This window comes from Xiphophorus hellerii, chromosome 18 (assembly GCF_003331165.1).
Source record: "Xiphophorus hellerii strain 12219 chromosome 18, Xiphophorus_hellerii-4.1, whole genome shotgun sequence".
In the NCBI taxonomy this organism is placed as follows: Eukaryota; Metazoa; Chordata; class Actinopteri; order Cyprinodontiformes; family Poeciliidae; genus Xiphophorus; species Xiphophorus hellerii.
The window spans coordinates 15,892,215-15,904,826 of NC_045689.1; the positions used below are offsets into that span (position 1 = coordinate 15,892,215).

Sequence of the window (12,612 nt, forward strand, 5' to 3'; positions counted from 1 at the left end):
CAGCTTTTTGCAGATCTTTGACCCGTACATTACTGGGGTGCCCATGAGGTTAGCACCTGTAGAGTGTTTGTGTGTGAGCAACATATCCTAGCTGATTTACAGCATCCAGGTGAGGCCAGCCAGAGGGAGGACTGCATCAGTAGAGCCAGTCTGAGCATTAGATTCAAACGCATTGAACCCACATGACTGTTGAAGTTATGCTCACGGCAAGTCTTTGGCATTTTAGGAGATCATGTAGCATGAGCTGGGAAACAAGTTGTTGCATATGCTGCCCAAGGAAAGTTGGTAAATATGAGACTGTAATGTGGATTTTTCACAAGTATTGTGGAAGCCACAAAAAAGATATTTATGATCAACAAACATACTCAGAACTGGAGAACTAATGCTGACTTAATTGTTTTAAGGCCATATATTATACAAAAATTGAGCAAAATGATTCACATCCTGAAACATCCTGAAAGAAATGCTTAACATTTTGGGACTTAGTAGTTTGGGGGAAAATATTTGGGGGGGTTTTAAGTGTCCAGCTAGAAAAATCTGAGTACTTTTAGAATTAAATTTGTCATTCCACATTTAACATTGAGTCAGCTAAAAAGAGAAATCCAAGCCTATTTGCCTTAGAGATATGTTGTTGGAATGTAGACTTAATGAAGGCAAACCACAAGAATGTCGGAACACCTGATACTAAAACATTAGCTGAAAATAAGTCTTAAAATAGACCATCCATCCATCATCTTCCAAGTATTCAAGATTAGGTGGCAGCAGGTCCAGGAGGGAAACCCAGACATAATTTTCTCCAGAGAGACTATAGCTCATATGCAGTTCTTCCAGTAGATATTTGGGTCTAGAAAACTTGCAAACAGAAGTAGAGAAGGCATCCCCATGCGCCAGTCAAATCATCTCAATCCAATTAGGAGAAACAGCAGCTCTACCTGATGATGGACCTCTTTAACTTGTATATAAGGCTGAGTCCAGCCACCGCTCTGGAAAAATTTCATTTCAGTCATTTATATCCTTGTTCTTGAAATGGAGAGGGTCAAAACATAAACTGGACCTGAGCAGTGCCCACATTAGTCCTGACAGGGCCACTTTCCAGCTTCAGTTTAATCAGATGCCTAGTTGCCACCTGTAGAGATGATTATAAAAACCGACTCATCCTGATCTTGTGTTTGGTGCTAGCACTAGCTGTAACTTCACCAAATTAGAGAGATCAAGACTGAAGCCACACTTGGAAGAGGAGCAAGCTAGCAAACATGTAGTGGTCAAAGGAGTGACTAGCGAAACTTTAAATAGGCCACTCCAAAGCTTTTTCTATTAGTTCTTCAGAGGTGGATGTGCTGCTGTGCTTTTTTTCTGTAAAGTTTTAGTTTAATACCAGATGTTAGGGGATGCTGATGCGTGATGTGATGATGTGTTTAGAGATTGCTTAGCCTTCTTTATGTTGTCAGAAAGTTTCTGTGCAAGTGGTTACTTGGCTCCACAGCCCAAATAGTAATCAGGCCAGATTGTGACCACTGAAACAAAACTCAGCCTTCTGAAAACATTCATTACTGCAAGATGGCCTTTATACTGGTGGAGATGTTAACACTGTTGCCTCACAGTAAGAAGATGCTGAGATGAAATCCCAGTGTGTGATCTTGCTGCATGTTGTATGTATGTTCACTCCACGGGTTCTCTCTGAAGGTAGTTAGACTTCCTTCAAAAAATATGTATATCAGGTAAATTGGCCTCTCTGCATTTTCCTTAGGAGTGTGTGTATGTTTTTTTTTATGTTTGTCTCTGTGTTGCCCTGCCTTGGACTAGTGACCTGTCCAAGATGTCCCCTGTCTCTCACCCAGTGACTGCTGAAGACATGCACCAGCCCCAGGAGCCTGCATGGATAAGTTGCTATAGATAATAAATCCTTTAACAAAAGGGGAAAATACTTTTTCACACACCTGAATGATCTGCAGAGATATTTTCACTTAAGAAATAAAACCATCATCAAAACTGTTCCCAAAATAGAGGAAATCCATAAGGGATAAAACACTGTTCTTTAGTTGTGTATAATAGCACAAGAACACCTAAAAAGTCTTCTGCTCTTTATGAGAAAATGCTATAAAATGGACTATGCCTTGTTGCACAACGTCTGGGCCTGTGTGTTACTGCTGTTGTAGCACAAGTCCAAAAAACAGACGCAACACAATAAAGAAAAACATGGAAACAAGATCAAAGTAAAGGGTGCATATCGACTGAATAGAAGCATAAACACATGATCAAATTATCTCCATGAATGTTCAGGAATATGAAAAGGAAAAGAAAAATTAACACTAAGGAAGGAAGAAGAACTTGACAAAATTTAGAGTCAGAGAAACAAAACAATCAGAAAACTTAAAAACAAAGGGAACAGGTCTTCAGAAAAATACAAACAACGATAGAGTTGTGTTTTAAATCCTTTTATTTAAATTGATCACTGCTTTATGCATGCGGTCCAAATGTTGGCTGAGCTCAGCCGATGAGTGACTTTATCAAAAACTGGACATCTAAAGGTTGTTTTGGGTCAAATGACACATCTCAACAATGAAACGTGAAGCTTCAGCATCCTGAGACAAAAGCTGGTCGGGTCTATTTGGAGATGCCGGTGATAAAAACAACTTTGGGGACCTAATTTGTTGGGTATCATTGTCCACTTTCCTCAAGTTACCTCACTCATCTCAAAGACACTCAAAGAAGAAGCCGTCATCCCTCCAGATTTTGGGGTGGTGGGTGATCCACAGGCAGGAAGGCAGATGTTTTATTCAGTAGGTAAGCGATAACAGAGGGGAAGTGTGATTATGATAGCGATCGGCTATGCAGCGATACTCATCCCTTCGAGCAACGCGACACCCGGCAGTGCATCGATCGGGCTCCTGTAACCGGAGCAGCCGTCACAGTTTGTTTTCAAGCAGAGCCATGGTCCGGGTGTCAGGGCCGACGGGCCAGGTGGAGGGGCCGGGGGGAGAAGGAGGTGTCAGTTCTGTAAACACAAACACTGTGTTCATTCATCACAATAAAGTGCACAGATGCAGAGCAACAAAGTAAATGACAGGGATCAGGGGTATGAACCCTCAGACCTGGTCTCCAAACAAACACCCCTGCACCTGAGAAAGAAGGTGAAACAAGAATCAGATCATCTGTTCTTGTCTTGTTGCTGGTCTTATTCTGGCTGTTTGTACAATTAACTTTGCATTACTGATGATATACCAGGCCAAAGACATAATCAACTAAGGCCCTTGTCTATCTATTAAATCCCAGTTTTTAGGAGAATACATATTTATAGCAAAAAACAAAATTATTTAAGAAAAATTTAAATACTCATATTTTAGTACGGAATTTGTGTACAGTACATATGGGCTTTACATATAGAAATACTAAATGTGTCTATTCAGTTACCAAGAAATACTGCAGTCAAATATACAGTACATTTCCTCTATTTCTAAGAAATCTTAATCTTTGTCACAAAATTCAGAATAACATATCTGCCCAGTGAAATTAGTTGATTTTGGTCATACAAGTCATGCCTGCTAAACCTGAAGAAGCTTTGAAAAAAATACACACTAGATTCCCCAAAGTATTTATAATATGGTATTCAATCTTCATTAATGTTATACTTATTGACTCATACTGTATTTACCTGCATATACTCAAATATACTGTAACTTGGCTAATTTTGTTAATATTCCGTTCATGTCAATATTTATTTTGTTCCATGCAAAATGTTTTATGGGTGAAATACAGTTTCAGATTTCCAATATGAATGTTTGTTTATTCAGTTCTAAATTAGCTAATTTTCCAGACATTTAACCACAGTGTAGTTTTCAACATGCTCTGTTAGGCTGTGGTGCCACCTACTGGAATGTAAATGTAATGTGCGGAGCTCAACGATACTTACGCCCGTCACACCAATCATAGGAAGGAAAAGTAATTTGCTCTCCTGGCTAATAGATCTTAGGTGGAATACCTCTTACCTCTTTGTTGTTTTTTATTGTACATAAATTTGGAGAAAGACTAGGCTACAGAAAAAAGTTCCAAGCTTTGAATGTCTCAGTTGTAGGTTACAGAACTATGCTTGATCTGAAAATAAAAAGAATATGGCCTTACTCGAGACCTAACAAGATGTGGCCAGCAAAACTGACAGGCTGGACGAGTCTATCTTAGAGTGTGCCCAATAAAACTGGGCATATTAGTTTCAGTTTATGGATGGGATAGCTTTAAACAGTGAAGCAGCCAAGAGCTCCGGAGGAGCTGCAGAGATCCACAGCTCAGGTGTGCCATTGTTGAAATGTAGGAAGGAAAAATCCTATTTGCCACAAGCTGTCTAGAAGATACATCAAATATTTGCAATGACAGGACAGTGTATTCTTCAGCAGAGACAGAGTGAAGTATAAGTAGAAAACAATTATGGTAGAACTCTGTATGGAGCTGAAAGACTTAAAATATGACATCTTGCATCATGACAAAGTCTCCTACACATACTGTATAGCCAGAGCTTCAATAACATTTTTAAACAATGACCCAGTAGATCGAAAACCTATTCATGTTTTAGAGTAGTCCTGTAAAAGTCCAATTGTGAATCTGGAAATTTGAAAAGTTTAAGGGCTGTTAAAACTTTTGCAAGGAACTGTACTGTCAGGAAAAACTTCTGCTGATTAATGCAGATCCAGATTGAACTTTGTTTCTTTAATTGAGGTTCAGTTATCTGTATTTCCTTGGTAATACACTGGCTCGGGAACACACCGTACTCTCTCTCTAATGTAAATTAAAGTGCAGTTTGTAACAGCCTTTCCAAAAAAATCTGATCAATGAAGGTACAGAGGTGAACTTTAAGAGCCAAGCTTTGATAAATTCTTAATGTACCAGTTTTGATCATGTGGTGACATTCCTCCACATCCTGCAGACGAAACTGACCAGCTGACGTCAAGTCGTGGAAATAAAACTGTGGCAAAGAGGGAGGAGCTCAGGAGAAACCTCAGCTTACTGTGTGACTGCTTCTCATTCTTTACAGGCCACTTTCTGGGAAGAGAACCAACTTGTTGAGTCTGGGCTACCACAAATCACACAAACACATCCACACATGGGAGCAGAGACTCACACAACTGCTGGGGGTTTGTTTGAAATTCATGGCTCAGCTAACAGGGGACACATGGCTTTTTAAAAAAAATACCAGCAGTTGCTTAAGCTTGTATGTCTTAGAGTGTGCCTGTAGTGAAACTGGGCATATTGGCTTTCAGTTTGTTTGCACATGCCACACACGTAATGCATTCCTTTCACATCCTCTTTTCCACTTCAATTAACATCAGGCATTATCTCAGCACTGAGGACTGGGTCATGAGAGGAATACTATTTTATTCATTGCTGACATCTGTTTTTAACACAACTTAACATATTTAAAAGCCCTTTAATTTTCTTATTTTATATGTCAAATTGAGATCATGTTTTTCTTCTGCAACTATTCCTACCAGATAGCATTTATGTGGAATATTTAAGATAAACTTGAAGTTACTCAAACAGCCAGTAGGGTGATGTGCAGGGTTTATAATGGCAAAGCCTCTCATGTAATGATGCCTTCAGGTGCTATTGGAATATGGGGTGCCCATTCGTGAAGGAATTGTGAGAATTGAGAATGTAGATACTTTGCTTGTGCCATTAGTTTAAGGGTACTTGTAATAAAGTAACATCATTATTTACAGGAAGTAAGGATAGTCAACACTGCTATAGTTGACTCAGTGTGAGGTTAAGGTACATAAATATAACTTTTTCAACGACCATTGTTTCATTGAAGCAACGGACTTATACTATAAAATTTAAAACTGTGCTGATCAATAGTTGCCATTTTTGTATGCATAAGACTAATTTCACCATAAATTCTAGAAATCCTGACAATATATATGCTAAACCAAAAATGTTATATGTCATCAAAGTTGGAAAACATAAAGAATAACACAGATTTAAGATGTTCACTGTTTTAAGATTTTTATGTGGAAGATATTATTGCTCTCATTTTAAAATATAGTGTTACACACAGCACAAGACATAAGCAAGTCAACCAGCTACTCAAATCCCCAAAACCAATAGGGGGCCCTGAGAGACCACTAGAATTGTCACACAAGTCAAGTTAACAAGTGCAAAAACAACTTTAGCAGTGGTCTTCAGTTCTTATCAGATATGGCGTCTAGGCCTGTCACAATAACAAATTTTGCTGGAAGATAAACGATAATAGTGTTGTTTTGACTACCATTTTCAAGTGATATAATAGTAATGGCATAATAATGAAAGGACACATTTGCAAAGATCATTTAACTTTTAATTCTAACGAGCATTTAACACTGGAACTGGAAGACATTTTAAATATCCAACATAAATAAACAAATCAACAAATAAAAGGAATTATGAAGGCTCTGTAAACAAATCTGTCCTTCCAAAAAAGGGCGAGTTGTAGTTGAGACCAGTTCACCAGACTTGAGACTTTTGTTGTTCAGTTTTGTAAAAAGAGAGAGAGAAATGAGAAACACGATAAATCATGTAAATGGAAAATATTGAGCTTGTTTTAATTTATCATGCAATAAATTGATTTATTGCTTTTTGCGAGAGGCCTAACCGTGCTCCTGGCTGATTCAGTTCTCTGTGGAGTTAAAGTCAGGCACAGTGATGCCATTGCCTTTAAAACAAGTATTTGTAGTTTTGGTAGTGTGGACACAAGTAAAGGCCAGCTAGAAAATGAAATCAGCATCGCTATTAAGTTTAGTGGAGGAAAGCATTGGTTCAGCAAATTCCTGTTAGACGGCTGTGCTGACTTAGGACTTCCTAAAGTACGTTGAACCAAAACCATCAGATGATTTGGTTCCTCGAATCATCACAAAAGATGGAAACGTCACATTGAAACTCAAGCATCTGAGATTCTTATAGAAATTTACCCTGATTGTTGTGGGGGGCGTCACTCAGAGATTTTTCCTTGAATATATTAGGCTATCTTTTCTGTATTAAAAATATATTCACTGGCTTTACGTAATATTCTTATTTTCTGAAAAAACGTGTTTTTTTAGATGTAAGTCATACAGAAGGTACACATACACGTGTGTATAAATCAGTGAGTTTCACTTTTTTATTTGAATTGCTGAAATAACTTATTACTTCGATGGCATTCTAGTTTAGTTAGCTGCACCTGCATTAGCACATCAAATTGAATTTAAAGACGCCTCAGATCTACCAAACTAACTAAAACCCAGTTTAAATTCGTGATTCGTGAAAAGGAATTTTACGAAGCACACTTGAATGCGTCCTGGGATTACTTTGAAGCTGGCGGGTTGGGCCAGACTCCCTTGAATTCACACGGCAGGGCCGTGACCCGACAGCGCCGCGGACTGAACGAAAAAGAGCCCCGCGGAGGTATATCATTTCAACCTTTCTTAGCGCAGCTGCAAACATAAAAACACCTGAAAGTGGGAAAAGAGGAAGTGAAGCTTTCTGGGCAGCCTCTATTTTCTCAGCTTCACTTCTTTCTTTCTTTTTTTTTCGTAGAAACCCACTGTGGGAGAGTTATTGGAGTTGACAAGCCCGCTTCACTACTGTATCTACCCCCCTCGTCTTCCTCCACCTCTTTCTCCTCCTCCGTCTCCTCCTCTCCCGCTCCACAGAACCAGGAAATCGTCGAGGTGTGCTCCTTTATCCCACTACCCAGTTTGCGGCTTTAGATGTGCTGTTTCCCCCACCCCCTCCTCCTCTCCGCTTTTGGACGGTGTAGTTTTTATTTCATCGCGGTGACTCTGTAAACACCGGGCTTCACCGCTGAAGTCATCCGAAGTTGCCTTCGAGGAGAGGAGCTCCACTCTGGCCGAACAATGAGGTGCGTAAAGCGGCTCGGATCCCTTCATGTTTCATTGTGTTTCCAGCCGAGCTTTTTTTTTTTATGTTTCTGTTGCTAGTTTTCTCATGGGCTGCTGGTTAAAGAGTCTGAGCTGCTTGTTTAATCTCGACAGCCTTTGTAACGCGTTAAATTCCAGTTTCTCATTCAGAAACACACAGCTGGGCTTTGGGTTGTTTTTGTTCTCAGCTAAAACTGTGCAGGAAGTTTTGGGTTTTTTTGTGACCGAGTAACTTTCTTGAGACTTCAGCTTTCTACCTGTTCAAAGTCTTTGGGTTGAGATTAAGCAGTTTGATTCACATCAACACGTTTTAGTTTTATTATTATTATTTTGTAGATTACTTATAACGCTAAGATTTTAAACATCTCCATGTGCAAAAAAAATCTACTGAGGTCAGTCTAATTTATAAGGCATAAAAAAAGGATTCGGTGTCTAGCTAAGATCCAAAGCAGGGGGCGCGCTTATTGAGCGGCAGATTGGTCACTTTCTTGTGGCCAATCTGCAGCTTGTGCTGTTTATATCATCATCATCATCATGCATTCCATAGACACACATTAAAGCTACCCCCCCTGAGCTGCAGTTTGCCTCCGTGTGGGAGAGCAGAGTTTAGCACCATGAACAAGACCCACAGGCACACAGCTCATGTCCACAAATTCCATGTCCTGTCACAGCCTGCGCCTGCTGGCAATTACAAGCTTGGAAGTCTCTACTCATGTGCTGGAGTTGCTCTGATCTCACATTTAAACACCACTAGTACTTAGTTTAGTGTGAAGTTTTTTTTGTTTTTGTTTTATCTTTTCAAAGTGCATGTCCTTGAGAGTTACACTGAGGAACTGGAGTCTGGTAGGAATAACCTGAGTGACCAGTTTTTTTTTTTTTTTTTAGATTTTTTTTTTGTGTGTCTTCAGCCTTTCACAGTGCCCCATCTGTAACAATATATCTCATGGGTTGGTCCTGGGTTTTCTATTTGTTTTGCTGATCACGGTGAAAATGCCCAGTCAACCTAAGACTTGAGATTATTTGTTATAACAATGTTCTGTTCTGTTAACAATATGTTTAGCCACATCTTAGATCAACAAAACAATGCAGACTAATTAGTTGTTAAATTTGGTAGCAGTTCTCAACTGTTTTATGTGCAAAATATGCTGTTTTGCAGTTCTTCTATTTTTAGAATAACACAAATATAACAGGCTGGTATTTGCCTGGTAATTAGCTGGACTATCAGGCTGCTCAAACAGGTTTAAAAGGTGCAGGTATTCTTTTTTCTGTTTTCAGCTTAAACACTTCGTGTGTTTTACACAACCAGAAGTATTTCCAAATGGCCCAATATGTTTTTGTTGTATGTGAGAGAGAAAAGTATATCAGCGTTTTTTCCGCCAGCTGATGCTAGTGTACAGCAACATGTGAGAGAAGGGAAGCACTTGAACATGTCCTTTGGTGTCTCAGAAAAAATGACTCCAATTTGTAGGAACAAAATTATGCAACATTTTAGGCACATAAAACTGTATCTGTTCAAAACATTCCTAAACCTTGATAGTGACAACAGGTCCAGGGCAGTCTTTCTACTTCTCTCTGGGATCTCAGATTGAACACTGGCGCGACCTGAAATCCTTGCACCGAGTTGCATTAGATGTGCACATTTAACATGGCTCTTGCTTAAAATAATGCACAGTGATAATTATGTGTGCCTAAGTTACATAATAACCTTGGCATTCTGAAATGCTGGAACCTTGCATGACGCAGACATCATGGCTCTGGAGACACAACCACACAATGCGACAGCACGCTGTTCTGCCCGAGCAGTGTGTAATAAAGTTATTAACCATGGTGCAATAAGATAAGCTAACTGCACGATTGTTGAGTTGCTCTTCTGCAGTTAGAAGGGCACAAAGAGGGTGGAGGGTAGTACTTCCCCAACCATAAAATATACCTGTGACTTTACCACACATGTCAGACATATTTGCTAACCCAAAGCCTCCTTAACGTCACGTTAGGAACTTCCTGTTTAGGTTGGTGAAGGGAGCTCTTCCTCTAAATGACTACGGCTTTGACTGACCCCCGGCTGCGGCCAAAGGGGTTCATGTCACCTTGCATAATGGGTAATGACTGGTATGCAGCTCCGCTTGTGCTCATTGTGGCTCTGGAATGTAAATGTTGACACAGAAGTTCAGGCAGTTGATCAATAGTTCAACTACTGACCCAGTTCTGAAACTGGTTCTGATCACCCTGAGCAACTTGGTTCACTGTTATCAGATTTAGAAGCGTTTGTTGTTGTTATCTTTGCATTATTGTCTCAGTGAACAATAACTCCTCTGTTCAGATCATTGCATCAGCCTTTCAGATTCCTTTCCTGGAGGCTAGGTGGCCCAGGAAGTGCATCAATTTGCATCGTGATTCACTCTTATTGTCAGAGAGGTGACTCTCCTCTCCCACGCTGACTCTGTGGATTGGTCTCTGACTGAAAAGTGCTGTCCCGTCTGACACCATCCCCACATCTGCCTCGGGCTCAAGAAATAATACACAGAAACAGGTGTAATGCATCTGCTTAACCCACTGTTTTTCTGTCTGCTGAGCATCCTGTAGTTTGTTCAGTAGCTCTGCATGAGTGGAAGTGATTCCAGAGCGGACTCCTTGTCTGCTCCCTTGCAAGAGCCTGATATTGATCAGTCTTAAAAGCAGCGAGGAGGAGACTACCCCCCCCTACACTCCCTTTCAACCCCACCCTCTGCCCTGCCCCGTTATTTCTTTTATGTCTCAACACCACATTTCTCTCCTTTGGCATCAGCTAGATAGGAATGCTGTTCAAACTGTGACCTTATCGGATTCGCTGTAGTCTTCTTCCGCTTCTTCTTGTTCCCATGTCCCAACAGGCCACTAGCTGTTATTTAAGAAATGCACCAGCGTTATTGCATTTATGCCTTTGTAAGGACGCTGAGATGCAACTCCTTAGGGTTGCAACAGCAACATGTTCTTCCTGCACTGTTGTGTAATGTTTTGGTGTTGGTATTTCAAGTCTCCACTTGTTTGCCTCATGCCTTGCACAGTCAGATTGTTTTCTTTGATGTAAGCAGCACAAGCAAATTTCAGCCTGTCTGACGTCTGTTGTTCTTTTCATTTATTACCATAGTTGGTCAAAACTGCTGATTTTTGGGGAGAACATGTCTTTGCCAAGGACACCACCCACTTTGGGTTGTTCTGCAAAGCCCCGATTTACCATCAGTCACTGTCTTTAGCCAATTCTCTGTTAATGCACAAAGAGAATTTGTAAAAAAAAAAAAATAATAATAATAATAATTGTTAGATCTTTCACATTTCTTTTTTGCCAAACACTTTTTAATATGCCGCACCCCAGCAGTAATACCAATTTGAGGTAATTGGGGTGTGCTTCTGGGAATTCTTATCCATTATGAAAAAAAAAAGAATAATGGTTTCATTTCATGCATCATAAAGGAGCTGCATGTTGATATATACTTCAAAAGACCCCCTCAGTGTGTTGTTGTACAGTTGGTGTGACAGTGTGTCTAAAGGATCACCCTGCATGCACACACAGTTATTTGAAATGGTCCTGACATGAGTGTTTGTTTCCCACAATGCCCAATCACCACTACCCCCTTCTCTGAAACAATTCACCGCTCTTGGCCCTCCCACCTCTCATACTCATAAATAGGCCATTATGCTGCCCTGCTTCTTGGATTAGGCGCTTTGCTACACAAGTTTCTCAATATACAAAATCCTCCATTGTCTGCTTTGTAACAAAGCCATTTTCCTTGGTGGAAGCCACTGTTTTGGTTTTGGGGTTGTGCCTTTAGGCTGCTGCTTTTACTTTTCATGTCTATTATATTTATTCTTTAATATATTTTTATTACTTTATAGTTTAAATAAACAGTTAATTGTATTGTAGGCTATTGCTTGCCAGTATGAAATGCTTGTCTATTCACTTAGTTTTAAAACCTTAATATTAGATGCAGTAAGCAAATATTCGTACAGTCCTGTTAAACCAAAGCATTAGAAAGACAACCACCATTAAATAAATTATCATAGTTGGTACTTTGTCTAAAGCCCTGCAAGTAAGCTGTAGGATTTGTGTAAAGTAGTTTAGTACCTGATGGTAAAGTCCATTCTGCTACAGATGTAAATGGAAAGTAAACATTTCAATAGAGTAACTGATTCCAATGTACACATTTGCATGGCCACAAAAGGAAATCACATTTTTGTTATTCAGTTTCAAATCCAGTTGTGCTTTTTATCTCTTGCCTAATCCAAATCAAAGTAGGGGCTGCAAAACGGATGACTTTACTCTAAAGTTGACAATATTTTTTACATGTAGGACATTTAAAACAAGAAGTAAGCATACTTTAACGCTGTATGCTAAAATGTAAAATAACCAGCAGAAAGTTAGGTTTTTAATGTGGCGTTAAATAACTACTCTATACCTTTTTATAACTTAATATTTCAAGAGCTGCATGTGCTACATTTTGCAAAAAAAAGTATACTCATTTAGCTTCCTTACATTTTGAAACACTTAAACCACAAACTCAGAAGTGTTTTATGTGATAGACCAACATACAGTCTTGCAGAAGTGGAAGGAAAATGATACACCATTTACAAAGTTGTTTACAGATAAAAAGTGAAATGTGCATTTGTATTCATTTCTGTAAACTCTAACATGTTGAGTATATCCAGAAAAAAACACTGGGTATGTTGTCCTGCGTTTCTCTCACTTTCATGTAAA

At 39.4% G+C, this 12,612-nt stretch overlaps 1 protein-coding gene across 4 annotated transcripts in view; it reads left to right on the plus strand.

Moving 5' to 3' along the window:
* Nucleotides 1-7,303: 7,303 nt before the first annotated feature.
* vaspb (vasodilator stimulated phosphoprotein b) overlaps nucleotides 7,304-12,612 on the plus strand; it is a 34,394-nt gene continuing 29,085 nt past the window's right edge. Inside the window, exons 1-2 of one of the 4 annotated variants that reach the window (XM_032590450.1) lie at nucleotides 7,304-7,404; nucleotides 7,653-7,861. In XM_032590450.1, the coding sequence (XP_032446341.1) occupies nucleotides 7,857-7,861 (5 nt within the window). In that variant the 5' untranslated portion in view covers nucleotides 7,304-7,404; nucleotides 7,653-7,856. Of the gene's footprint in view, nucleotides 7,405-7,433; nucleotides 7,862-12,612 lie in introns of those variants that run through there. The other 3 variants (XM_032590449.1, XM_032590451.1, XM_032590448.1) reach the window with 3 other exon arrangements.